The sequence below is a fragment of the Centruroides sculpturatus genome, unplaced genomic scaffold (assembly GCF_000671375.1).
Source record: "Centruroides sculpturatus isolate CEXI.00-Female unplaced genomic scaffold, Cexi_2.0 scaffold545, whole genome shotgun sequence".
Taxonomy (NCBI): Eukaryota; Metazoa; Arthropoda; class Arachnida; order Scorpiones; family Buthidae; genus Centruroides; species Centruroides sculpturatus.
In genome coordinates, this window is record NW_019384721.1 from 320,471 (window position 1) to 334,892 (window position 14,422).

General features: G+C 31.8%; 1 protein-coding gene across 1 annotated transcript in view; it reads left to right on the forward strand.

The window, feature by feature from the left end:
- Positions 1-14,422, forward strand: part of LOC111628011 (titin-like) — a 235,651-nt gene that overhangs the window by 183,639 nt on the left and 37,590 nt on the right. Inside the window, 1 exon segment of the mRNA XM_023371728.1 lies at positions 3,070-14,418. Within this exon segment, the coding sequence (XP_023227496.1) occupies positions 3,070-14,418 (11,349 nt within the window).

The following is a 14,422-nucleotide window of genomic DNA, read 5'->3' on the forward strand; positions in this document are numbered from 1 at the left end:
GTGATTTCATATTTGATGTATACTTATTTATCACTATGTTTATGAAAAATATGAAAATCTGGATTTTTAAACATCTAAATTATTATAAATAAAATAATTAAGAGAGGAGTGCTTGAGTCTTTGAGCAATTAATAAAATTATTTTAAAGATGATGAAAAATTGTTAAAAATAGGATATAAACAATTAGTTTTCTTCAAATATATTAAAAACTATTTTAGTTATATTGTAGAGTGAATAAAGTTAAGATTAAATTATTTCAATGATGAATTTTCTTGAGAACTTGTTCATTTTTATCATGCTTCTCATATATAACATTTTTTCTAATGCACATGTTTGCAAGCTTTTATGGTTATTTTTGGACAGTGGACAGAGAAGTTTAATCTGCTTGAGTACACTTAGAGTAAATAATTAAGCTGCCAACAATGTGGATTTGTGTGAAACATGATGTTAGCTGCTTACACTTTGTTTAAACTGGGCTTTAAAGTTAATAAATTTAAATACAAATTTCCACGATAAAGTGACAGCCAGCATGCAACCAACTGTTAATAACATTCATAAACATTTCCAATGCTATCACATAGTTATATTCATTGGCAAAAAAGTTATGCACCATGAAGGAGCATTGAATTGAATGAAACTTTACTAGTGTGAATGTAATGACAATGTAGTAAGTAAGGACCAGATTTATATAATCTATTCAGATTTACATTCATCTATATATGCACATAAAAATGCTTGAATATGATCAAATATGATTTTCAAATCCCTTGTGTCACCTATTATTGCAGGTCCCATTTCCACTTAAAAACAGTGACATAATAGTCTTGAATAATATAAAAATGCTTGAATATGCATTATGCATGTTAAAAGTACTAGTAAAATACACTAAAATTTGTAGGTTGAAATGCATACAAATTTATTGTTTGAACAAATTTCACTAAAGGCTATTATTTCACTGTTTTTAAGTGGAAATGGGACCTGCAATAATAGGTGACAAAAGGGATTTGAAAATTATGACATCACAAAACATGTATTAGAATAACGCATCATGAAGGAAGTTTGGTGAAAAGTGGTTGTTTGTTCTCATGTTGTTCACATGAACAGCAGGAGAACAAAACCATTCAAAAGTGTTGCTGTTCTCTCATGAAAAGAAACACAAGAGCTTAGGATTTCTGAACATATTTTTATGCTGTCAATGTCCCTCATATCACTACTAGGAGTAAATGATTGTCATATGAAATGACTCCTTCAGACCAGCACACCAGAAGTAGGGTAGTCCACCACTCTAACAAGCATTCACTAGTGATCCTCCACACTCTAACACTAAGGGTATCAGTTCTCAAACAGAACCAATAGTCATTGCTTTTTACATACAATGTTTTTAGATAATAAATTGTGATCAATCCTCCTGTCAGATGTAAGGTTATTTCCATTTTTCAGTTACAATAACCAGAAATAAACAGAATCTAGTCATAAGTCAGGGAACAAAGAAATACTCCACCAAAAAGTTTAAATGAAAGATGTCATGGCATTTAAAGTAGGATCTTTGTTGATGTGGATACATTTTGTCCAGATCAACAAAAATTCTGCAGATCAGCTTCCTTGTCATCTTCTGGGACCATTCATTAACTATATTTACAGTTCAAGGGAGGGAGAGGATTGAAAAAATATACATCACTGTACATGATAGAAAAGGTGAAGATCAAGGAATCATCTATGTGGACTTTTCTTATTAGTGCCGCACGAATTTGTTCTTAAAGCCTGCTTACTACTTATGTGAATAAACTATCAATTAGGAAATATTTTTTGAAACATTTCTTCAATATCAAGGTATATGAAATATTGTATGTGTAATTAAACAGGAAAGAGTTTACCAAAAGTACATAATTGTACACATGGAGGGTCAAAAATTGTACATGTAATTAATGGATGGTTCCAGTAGTTTGTCAAGAAACATTTATATTTCTGAAGATGAAAATGTATAATGGTGCAAAAATCAATCAAAGGAATAAATTTTATGAAAAATTTAGATTTAAGAAAATTAATTTCTTAATTATTATTGAATAATTAAAAGTACACATCCAAAAATGCCTTTTTTCCACAATAAAATTATAAAACCTATAAGTTCCAAATATTTCAAATTTACATATACTCAGAAGAGAATATAATATTTCTATTCCATTAAATCATTCCAAACTTACATCTATAAATTGGAATGGTTTTAGAATAGTGTAATTTTCAAGATTTTTGTTATTCCGTGGCTGGGTGCCACCTGTTGCCTTGCAATTGTAAAAACTGTACTGATATTATTATTTGTAAAATATGAGATTTTAATAAACTAGAAATGTAGTCTCCTGATGATCACTAAATAAACTAAAATACTTCTGGGATTTATAAACTCTATATTTTTGCTCTGACAGAAAATTTTTGAATGTATACTTTTAATTAGAAAAACAGTCTAGTCTAACTCTATAAAACCTGTACTAAATTGATTAATGAATTATCTAATAGAACTATAGTTAAACTGGTATATTAATATAATTCTCTGCATGGAATAAAACATACATTTTCACATTTTTTATTTTTTAATTACACTTCTTTGTGTAAATCTATTTTATTATTTTTTAAAAATAAATTTAATGTAATTAACTAACTTAAGTGCTTTCAGTATAGAATCTGTTTTTAGTTTTATAAAATAAAATTAATGATAAATAATTTGAATTAGCATTTATATAAAACTTTTCATAAATTATATTTTTTAATAATTTCAAATATACTTCTTAAAATTTTTAATTTTTAAGTTACAAATACATTATATTAATACTATTATATTCAAAGTTTACATTACACACTTATGGAAAGCTTCTCTTGCATATTAAATATTTGCAATTCTTTCATTCAGCACCATTGACTTATTTATCCATTCAAATAGATCCAGATTGCATAAACACATTCTAGAAACATTTAAACTCATCCATAAGAAATGATTCTTTATAATGAAAAATCCTTGCTGAAGTGACAATATGTTACCTTAATAGCACAAAACACATCAATTTTTTTCTATTACAGAAAAAGTATCTCGAGCTAAAATGTCACTACACAGAAAGCCAATAAAGAAGACCAAAATTAAAAAAGAAACCATTTCTCAGGTTGAAATTCAACCCACAACAATTGAAAAGGAAATAACTATAACTAGTACTACTAAAAAACAACCAGAGGGTTACTTTGTTGAAAAAGAAGAACAGCCCGAGACCAAACGTATCATAACAACAGAATCAATTGAAAAACCTGAAGATATAGAAATTATATTAGGAAAACGAAAGATTGATGTACAGACAAAAGTCAGGCGAGATAAAGTAATCACAATTGAAGAAATTGGATTTACACAAAAAGAAACTACTAATATTGAGAGTAAACCAAAAAAGCCAGATTATATAGAAATAACAGAAATGGAAGTACCTAAAGATGAAAAGCCAGCAATTTCAGAATATGTGGTAGAATTTCCAGAAGATGAAATTAAAACTGAAGAAAAAGAAGAAATTGTGGAAATAATAGAAAAGCCTGAAATTACAATAGATGTAACAAGTAAGGAAAGACCAAAACAAAAAACAGAAATTGAATTAATTCCAATAAAACCAGAAAAGATTGAAAAAGAAACTGCTGAAATTGAACTTAAGCCCAAAAAGAAAAAGCCAAAGAAAAAACCTGAAGTTACTGAAGTGACAGAAATAATTAAAAAACCAGAAGAAGAGATTGTGGAAGAAGAAATCACTGAAATTGAAATCACTAGAAAGAAAAAGCCAGAAGAAAAGGTGGAGATAGAATTCATCACAGAGAAACCTGAAAAGGTTGAAAAAGAAACAACTGAAATTGAACTTAAACCAAAAAAGAAAAAACCAAAGAAGAAACCTGAAGAGGAAGAAGTAGTTATTGAAGAAATCACAACAATCACAGAAAAGAAAATATCTGAAAAAGAAGAAATCATAACAACACCAGAAAAGAAAATTAGAAAGAAAAAAGAAGTTACTAAAGAAGAAATTTTATTAACTGATATTCCTAAAACAGAAATTGAATCATTATTACCAATAAGTGAAATTGTTGAAGAACTTGTCCCAGAAACATTTCCAGAAAAAGTGCAAGCAATTCTTTCTATTGTACCACAGCAGCCTCTTTCCATTTCTTTCATAAAGCCACAACAACATGAAACTGAATCAATGCCATTTGTACCTTTATCCAAACAAGCTAAACCCTCTTTTCATCCAGAAAATGCTGTAATTATATCAGAGGTCATTCCGCAATCGAAAGAAACAGAATTAATATCAAAAGAAAAGGTTTATGAGGGTAAAGCAAGAGTTATGGTTTCTGAACATGAATCCTTCTTGGTATCTGAAGTGGAAAGCTCATTTAAGGAAGAAGAACTTAAAACATTGAAATATGATAAACATCAGGCTAGTTTAGTGATGATTCCCAAATTACCTCTTGTTATTGAAGAAACAGAAATATCATCATCTCCTTCAGAAATAAAGCATAAACTTCCAGCATCTCAGCAGCTGCAATATTATATATATCCACATCAATCTGTTATAATAGAAGAAATTAATACAGAAGGAAAAGAAGATACTCTAATCTCTAAAGTTTTGCCTGATAAAAAACAGATTGAACCAACTGTAGCATCACATGAAACATTGATGGTAACAGAAGTTCATGCAGAAACTCAACCTTCTGAATTACTTATTAAGAAACCTACTTCTGAAATAGCTCAACCTCATATGATACCACATGAAGCAATGACTGTTTATGAAATAAATAGTAAAATAAAGGAAGATATTTTAAAACCAATGGAATATGAAACAAAAGGTGCCATCACATCTTTTCATACAACTGAAAGTGTGCTTATTTCAGAAGTATATACAGAAGACAAAGAAGATGTACTAAAAGCAGAATTTATCCCAGAAGAAAAATCTGCTGAAAGAGTTATTGGGGATCTTAAATCTGTTATAGTAAATGAAATAAATACTTTAGGCATAACAGAAGAATTAGAAACTGCAATACCCAAGGAACATATTCCTACTATAAATGTTGCAACAGCACAATCAATTTCTATTACAGAAATCAATACAGAAATGCAAGAAACTGAAATGAAACCATTTATTCGTCCACAAGGAAGAAATCTCAAACTTGAAGTAACTCCAATAGAAGCAATGGAAATCATAGAGGTAGAAACACATGATAAAGAAGGTGCAGTTAAAGATATTTTGCCTGAAAAATCAGAAAGTACACTGAGTTTTATTGAAAAAGAAGCTGTTAAAATAATACAAGTTGAAACAGGCCAAAAAGAAGATGAATTACTTCCTGATATGATTCCAGACAAAAAGAATGCTTTATCATCTATTTTGGCTACAGAAGCATTAACTATTGAAGAACTAAATGTGTCTCAACAAGAAAATATATTAGAAGTTGATGAATTACCAAAAGGAGTAAAAGCTGCTCCTATTCATCCATCAAAATTAGCGATAACCATTTGTGAAATAGAAACTGCAATATTTGAGGATGAATTGAAAGAAGAGAAAACTATTTCTAGTCAAGCAAAATCATCAATTATTCCTGAACAAGCAATTATTATAGAAGAAATAGAAGCTAGTTCAAAAGAAGGAATCATGCCTGAAGAAAAAGTTCCCTTTTCTGCTAAAGCTGAATCTGAATTTATTTCTACACAAGCTGTTGGTGTAGAGATACTTGAAACTGCAATTAGAGAATCAGAATTAAAAATTATTAAACCTGTAAGAGAAGATGCTGAAATTTCTTTTCAAACTTCAGATTCTGTCATTATTAGTGAAACTACTGTTCAAGGTACTGAAGCAGAGTTAGAATCTTCAATTCCTAAGCCTATTATTGCTCAAATGCAATTTTATCCTAAAGAAGCTCTGACTATTGAGGAAACTGAAAGTAATTTCAAAGAAGGATCTATGAAAGAAATGAAAACAATATTAAGTAAGGCAGTGCCTACTCTTCCAGAAAGTAAAGCAATTGTTATTTCTGAAACTGAAATTATTGATAAAGAAGAAGAATTTAAAAGCAAGACACTTCCTGAAACAAGGAAAGCTCAACCTGACGTATGTACTGAAGAAGCTATAACCATATCTGAGACAGAAGTTAAATGGAAAGAAGAGACTTTAGTTTGTGATATACCTAAAACAAAGATGGCAGATGTCAGTCTCATAGCCAAACAAGCAATAGAAGTAACTGAAGCTGAAACACATTTGAAAGAAGGAAAATTACATTTGAAAGAGCTACCAATAGAGAATAAAGCTACTCATGTATTTTCAGAACAAACAGCATTAGAAATAACATCTAGTGAATCTGGCATTAAAGAAGGAGAATATGTCCCTGAAATTCAACCTGAAAGCAAAGTAGCACAATATCAAACTGTTTTGCAGCCTGTTCAAGCATTGAATGTCACAGAGACCCAAACAGCAACTCTGGAAGAAATTCATAAAACTGAAATTCCTGAAGAGAAACAAGCAGCTCTTACTTTCACTGAATTTAAAGCAATGACTATAGAAGAAATAGAAACAGTTGACAGTGAAGAATTATTTAAAAAAGCTAAATCTCCAGAAAAGAAACATGGATTAATAACACTGTCAACAGAAGAAGCTCTATTGATTACTGAAACAGAAAGCCAATCAACTGAGGAAGAATTGAATGTAGTTGTGCCACAAAGTCAAACTGCTCAACCAACATTATTACCTATCATTGCTCTTTCTGTTACACAAACTGAAACAGCTTTGATAGAGAAAAGATTAAGTCCAGAAAAAGCAACAGAACAAAAAGTGAAAATTTCATTACCAACTTATGAAGCATTAGAGATAAGTCAAACAGAAGTAGGAGATATTGAGAAGAATTTAGAAGAGGATATTAAGCCTGAACAACAGAAAGCCAAAACATTAATAGGAACAGAGAAGGCTGTAGAAATTCAAGAAACTGAATTAATGGATTCAAGTGAATTATTAAAACATAAAGAAAAGCCTGACTCACATTTTGCAAAGTCAGATATTTCACCAGAAAAATCAATTATAGTTACACAAACTGTTGTGACTGATGTCAGCAAGGAGGGAATTGATCAGTTATCATATACAACAGATAAAGCAGACATAGAATTTCAAGAATACAAACCTATTTCAGTATGTGAAGTTAAACCAGGCGATATAGAAGAAAAGTTGGCACCTTTTATTCTTCCAGGAACCAAGAAAGCTACAGAATTAATATGTAAAACTGAAGCAGTAGAAATTAGCGAAACTCAAACTGAAGAAAGTGAAGAAAGCTTAAAACTACATAAATTACCTAAAACAGTTAAACCTAATGTTGAATTAACTGAATCTGAAGCTTATCTTACTACAGAAACACAAGCAGAAAGTCATACATCTGAATTTGAACAATTTATTCCTAAAACTGATCAAACCACCATTAGTTTCATTACCAATCAACCTTTAACAATAGCTGAAACAGAAACTATTTCTACAGAAATGCCATTTGAATCACAAGAACTCAAACAACCTACTTATGCACAAGAAGGATTAACCATTGAACAATCCATAATTGTTTCTGATGTTCAAGCAGAAATTCAAGCAGAAAAATTTACACCCGAAAAAGTAAAAGAGCATTTGGCAAAACCATTATTATCATTAGGTGAACATCTTACTGTTGATGAAGTAATTCTTGAAGAAGGATTTAAAGATATTGAAAAGCCAACAACTAAATCAGCAAATATACATTTAATACCACAAATATCATATGATACTCAAGAAATATTTAGTGCTTTGAAAGAAGAAGAACTTTTACCTGAAATAATGCCTACAGGTAAAAAAGCTCATCCTGCAGTTACACTTAAAGAATCATTCCAGATTAGTGAAATCTGTGCTATAGATAGAGAAAGTGAATTTCAACCTGAGAAATCTCAAGATGAAAAAACAGCAAAACCAATTCTCACTTCAAAAGAAGCTATTACTGTGTCCCAGATAGTTGCTGAACAACAGACATCTGCAATTAAAGACGAAAAAATCAACAAAGCTCATGCAGATTTGAATTTGTCATCATGTCAACCATTGATAATTTCTCAAACAGACACTTTAAGTCATGAAGAAGAATTAATTACTGAACATGCACCCAAACGATTTGTAACACCAATTTTATCACCTGAGCAATCAATAATAATAAAAGAAATTCAACCAGCTATAAAAGAAGATATTTTAGTAACAGAAAAACTGCCTACGACAAAAACAGCTATTTGTTCAATATCTGAATCAGAATCTATGATTACAGAACAAATAGTTGCAGGTAATACTTATGACAGCTTAAGACCTGAAGAAATTAAATCAGAACAGGCTGATATTACTTTGGTAACACAAGAATCCACAATAGTTTCTGAGGTTGAAACAAGTCAAAAAGAGGATAGTTATATTCCAACAGATATTCCTTCAGGTCATAAAGCAGTCATAAGTGTTCCTTTTAATGAGACTGCAATAGTTTCAAATATTGAAACAGGTGAAGTAGAAGATATTTTACATATCATTGAACATCCTAAAGGTAAGCATATTTCACCATTAATTCTTTCAGACAAAGCTGTTATTGTTGAAGAGACCACTGCTGCCAGCAAAGAAGAACAACTGATGCCTGACAGACCTATTCCACATCATAAAGCTGGCATTCATTTACTAACTCAAGAAGCTACTTTTGTTTCAGAAATTACAGCTGATATAAAGGAAGATGTATGGATTCCAGAAAAATTTATTACTCACAGAGCTAAAACTACTTTATCTAGCAAAGAAGGTTTATCTATTCAGGAAATAACAACAGGTGAAACTGAAGATGAATTAATGGAAATTGATAAACCAAAATCACATAAAGCTAAGGCTAGTATATCTCCAGAAGAAGCACTTATAGTAGGCTCAGTTGAAAGTGAAATGGCACCTGCATCAGTTGAAATCAAAGACATTCTTAAACAAAAGGCTGATATTATATTAGAAGTTAATCAATCAGTATCTATTTCAGAAACTGCTGCAGAAATGAAGGAGCAAGAATTATTCCCAGAAGAGAAGCCATCCAAGAAAGCCAAGGTTCTCCTCTCCGAACTTCAGTCTTTGGTTATACAGGATGTGACTATTGGAGGAATATCAGATGAATTAAAGGAAGACACCTTTCCAATTCTACATACAGCTGAAAAGCAAATGGTACTTCAAGAATCAATTATAATAGGTGAAACAGAATCTGCAATTAAAGAAAGTGAATTCATTCATGAATTGCCAACAACTCAAGAAGCTCGACCAATAATCCCAACTGTTCAAGCCTTACAAGTATCTGAAGTATCATTAGGTGCAAGTGAAGAAGAATTTATAACTGAAAAGAGACCAAATGTACATCATGCAGATATTACAATTTCTGGAAATGAACCCTTAATAATTTCTGAAATTAGTACTGAAGATAAGCCTGAAGATCTTTCTGTAAAAGGTCCAGAAACTAATAAAGCCAAAATATCTTTGTCTTCACAAGAAACTGTTCAAGTTACAGAGTTATACACAACTGAAACAGAAGGAATTCTTAAAGCTGATATTACTCCAGAACAAAAATCAGCAACTACAATTTTGCCAATAGAAAAATCATTACAAATTTCAGAAATAACAGCTGCTATTGGATCAGGAGATCTTGAAATTACTCCTTTAGCAACTACAAAGGCAAGAATTTCTTTCCCTGAACAAGAAAGTCTCCAAGTTTCTGAAATAAATGTTGGTAGTACAGAAAGTGATCTTATACCTGAAAAATTACCAAAACAACAGAAAGTATTGCCTGAAATATCACCTCAAGAAGCTCTTTGCATCTCAGTTACTTCATTAGCTGATAAAGAATCCACTTTCAAGACACCTGAAATGCCTGCTGAATTAACTGCTAATATTTCTATAACTTCTAAAGGCCATGTTGTGATATCAGAGACACAAAGCCATATAAAAGAAGGAGAATTCATTCCAGGAAAGCTTCCTCGACAATTACAGGCTGATATGACAGTACCTTTAGAAGAACATTTAGTAGTATCTGAAGTTGAGAGTAAAGTTAGAGAAGAATTATTAATATTAAAGAAACCAACTGAAGCTAAAGCAGGAGTAGAAATTCCATGTATAGAACATTTAACAACATCAATAACAGAAACTAGTTTAAAGGAGGAAGAATTCTTACCAGATAAATTACCAACAGAAGTTAAAATTGATTTTACAGTTCCTGTAGCAGAACATATTTTAGTATCTGAGATAGCATTAGCAACCAAAGAAGGAAAATTTGTTCCTAAAAAGATTCCATCAGGTACTACAGCTGACTTCACAATTCCAACTGAAAAGCATTTAACAATAACTGAAGTAAAACCAAATCTAAAAGAACAAGAGTTTGTACCAACAGAGAAACCACAAGAATTTACAGCTGAATTAACAGTTCCAACTGAACAGCATGTTATTGTATCAGAAATTGAGGCTCCAGTAACAGAAGGTGAATTAATGTTAGATAAAAAGCCAAGAGAATTGAATCTAGAAAGTTCTCTGCTTACAGATGAGTATGTCACAGTATCAGAAGTCCAAACTGAAGTTAAAGAAGGTGAATTTATTCCATCAGAAATTCCTGATTCTTTCAAAGCTGGCTTAAATGTTATTGCTGATCAATCAATAATTATATCACAGGTTCAATGTCAAGAATTAGAAGGAATGTTTGAAAAACAAAAATTACCTCGAGAAATGAAAGCAGATCTTACTCTTACTGGTAAAGAACATTTGATTGTGTCTCAAGTTGACACTTCTCTATCTGAAAAAGAACTACTCCCAGATAAAGCACCATTAAAGGAATCTGCACAATTTACTGTACCCACTGAAGAACATGTAATAATATCTGAAGTAACTACAGAAACTAAAGAAGATGAATTTATACCAAAGAAATTACCTCAAAAAATTGTGGCTTCCTGTTCAGTACCAACTGAAGAACATGTTACTATATCACAAGTGGAAACAGAACAGCGAGAAGAAAAATTTATTCCAGGAACAATGCCAAAAGAAATTACTGCTGGTTTTACTATTCCTACTGAGGAATCTTTAATTATTTATGAAGTACAGTCTGAAGTAAAAGAAGGAGAATATACTCCAAAACAACTTCCAACAGCTTTTGATGCAGAAGTAACTATTCCTTGCAAAGAGCACACAATTGTTTCTCAAATTGAAACTAACCTTAAAGAAGATGATCTTCAACCAGACAAGTTTCCAGCAGAAGTTAAAGCAAAGATGGATTTCTCAACAGAAACTCCAATAATTGTATCATCTATTCAAATGCATGATAAAGAAGGAGAATTTGTTGCTGGAAGATTGCCCAATGAAGTAACTGCTACGTCTGATATTCCAACCCAAGATTATTGTGTAGTTTCACAAGTTGAAACTGAAACAAGAGCTGGTGAATTTTCTCCAGAAGAACTTCCAGCTACAACAACTGCTGGTTTAGCCATTAGTACAACAGAGCATATCATTGTTAGTCAAATTCAGAGTGAAGTAAAAGAAGGTGATTTTGTTGCAGGAAAATTACCACTTACATCTCAAGCAAATATTGCCTTATCAATGGAAGAACATTTGCAAGTATTAAAAGTAGAAAGTCATATTCGAGAAGGAGAACTTGCTACTCTTAAACTTCCAACAGAATTAACAGCTATGTATACAATACCCACTCAAGAACATATTACTGTCAGTGAAACTCAAATTCAAACAAAAGAGGAGGAATTAATACCAGGAAAAATACCTTCTACAGTATCTGCTAAAGTAAAAATACCTACAGAAAAACATCTCACTGTATCTCAGGTAGAAACAGAAATTAAAGAATCGGCTTTTGATACTAAAGTCTTGCCAAGTGGCATTCAAGCTAATGTCACTATACCTCTAGAAGAACACATGATTATTTCACAAATTGAAACACCACAGAAAGAGGGTGCTTTTGTACCAAAAAAACTACCTCAGGATGTAAGTGCAGAATTCACTATTCCTACTGAGGAACATATTTTTATATCTGAAGTAGAAACAGATGTTAAAGAAAATGTATTTATTCCTGGTGAACTTCCAACTGCTTTACAAGCAGGAATGGGAATATCTGTGGCAGAACACATTATTGTCTCAGAAACTGAAACAGAAATAAAGGAAGACTATCTAAAACCTGAAAAGAAACCTCATGAAATGAGTGCAACTGTAACATTACCAACCTCAGATCATGTATTAGTATCACAAGTAGATACAGTTATAAAAGAAGGTAAATTTGAACCTGGAAAATTACCTGGAACAATACAGGCAGATGTAACAATACCAATGGAAGAGCATTTAACAGTTTCTATGACAGAAACTGAACATAAAGAAGAATTATTAAAAGTAGATACAAAACCTAAAGAAATGACTGCTGGTTCAAGTATGTTAACCCAAGAACCCTTAATTGTTTCTAAGGTTCAAACTGAGATTAAAGAAGGTGATTTTATTCCTGGGAAACTTCCAGTACAAGTACAGGCAGATTTTACAATATCTAAAAAAGATCACATAATTGTTTCTCAAACAGAGACCCATCTCAAAGAAAATGAATTAGTAATAGATAAACTTCCTACAGAAGTCAGTGCACAATATTCAATTCCAACTGAAGAACATGTAACTGTTTCACAGACTGAGACAGTGATAAAAGAAGGTAGTTTTATACCTGGAAAACTGCCAAAAGAAACAAACCTTCAATATAGCATTTTAACAGAAGAACACTTAATAGTTTCAGAAGCTGAAATTCATGCTAAAGAAGGAGAATACATTGAGAAAAAGCCTACAGAAGAAACAGCTTCCTTTACTATTCCCACAGAACAACACATTGTTGTAGCTCAAGTAGAAACTGAATCAAAAGAAGGAGAATTTAAAGCAAAGAAACTTCCTGGAGAAATTTCTGCTGACTTTACTGTTCCTACAGAAGAGCATCTTGTTGTCACAGAAGCTGTAACCCATCTTAAAGAAGAAGAATTTTTGATAGATCAAAAATTACCAGAAATTGTAGCAAAATATACTATTCCAACAACTCAACATATTACTATTTCAGAAGTTCAGTCAGAAACAAAAGAAGGAGAATTTTCACCTGAAAAACTTCCAAAACAAATTGTGGCTCAAGTTACTATTCCAACTGTAGAACACCTAGTTGTATCATCAGCAGTAGCAGGACAAAAGGAAGAAGAATTTTTGGAAAGGAAAAAGCCTACTGAATTTACAGTAGAACCAACTATTGGCATACAAGAACATATAATGATTAGTCAAACTGAATCAGTTATAAAAGAAGGAACCTTTGTACCAGGTGCTCTTCCAGAACAAATAACTGCTGGATTTTCTATTCCAGTAGAGAAGCATGTTACAGTTTCAATGACAGATGTCAATGTCAAAGAAGGAGAAATTTCACCTGCTAAACTTCCTAAAGAAATTACTGCTGGCTTAGTTATTCCTACTGAAGAATATCTTACAGTATCTCAAGCAGAAACACAACTTAAGGAAGGAGAATTTGTATCACCAAAACGACCAACTGAAATTCAAGCAGGTTCAACTGTTGATGTCGAAGAACCTTTGGTTGTTAGCTTAGTAGAAACTGAAATTAAAGAAGGAAAATTTATTCCAGGAAAACTTCCTGAAGAAATTACAGCTGAATTTACTCTTGGTACAGTGCATCATGTATTAGTATCAGAAACAGAAACAGAAATAAAAGAAGGAGAATTTATTCCAGGAAAACTTCCAAAATCCATAACAGCAGAAATGACAATGCCAGTGGAAGAAACAGTTACAGTTTATGCCACACAATCAATACAAAAAGAAGGGGAATTTATTCCTGGAAAACTTCCACAATCTACTACAGCAGAAGTGACAATGCCAGTTGAAGAAACCATTACAGTCTTTGCGACAGAGACAGTACAGAAAGAAGGAGAATTTATTCCAGGAAAACTTCCAAAATCCATAACAGCAGAAGTGACAATGCCAGTGGAAGAAACAGTTACAGTTTATGCCACACAATCAATACAAAAAGAAGGGGAATTTATTCCTGGAAAACTTCCACAATCTACTACAGCAGAAGTGACAATGCCAGTAGAAGAAACCATTACAGTCTTTGCGACAGAGACAGTACAGAAAGAAGGAGAATTTATTCCAGGAAAACTTCCAAAATCCATAACAGCAGAAGTGACAATGCCAGTGGAAGAAACAGTTACAGTTTATGCCACACAATCAATACAAAAAGAAGGGGAATTTATTCCTGGAAAACTTCCACAATCTACTACAGCAGAAGTGACAATGCCAGTAGAAGAAACCATTACAGTCTTTGCGACAGAGACAGTACAGAAAGAAGGAGAATTTATTCC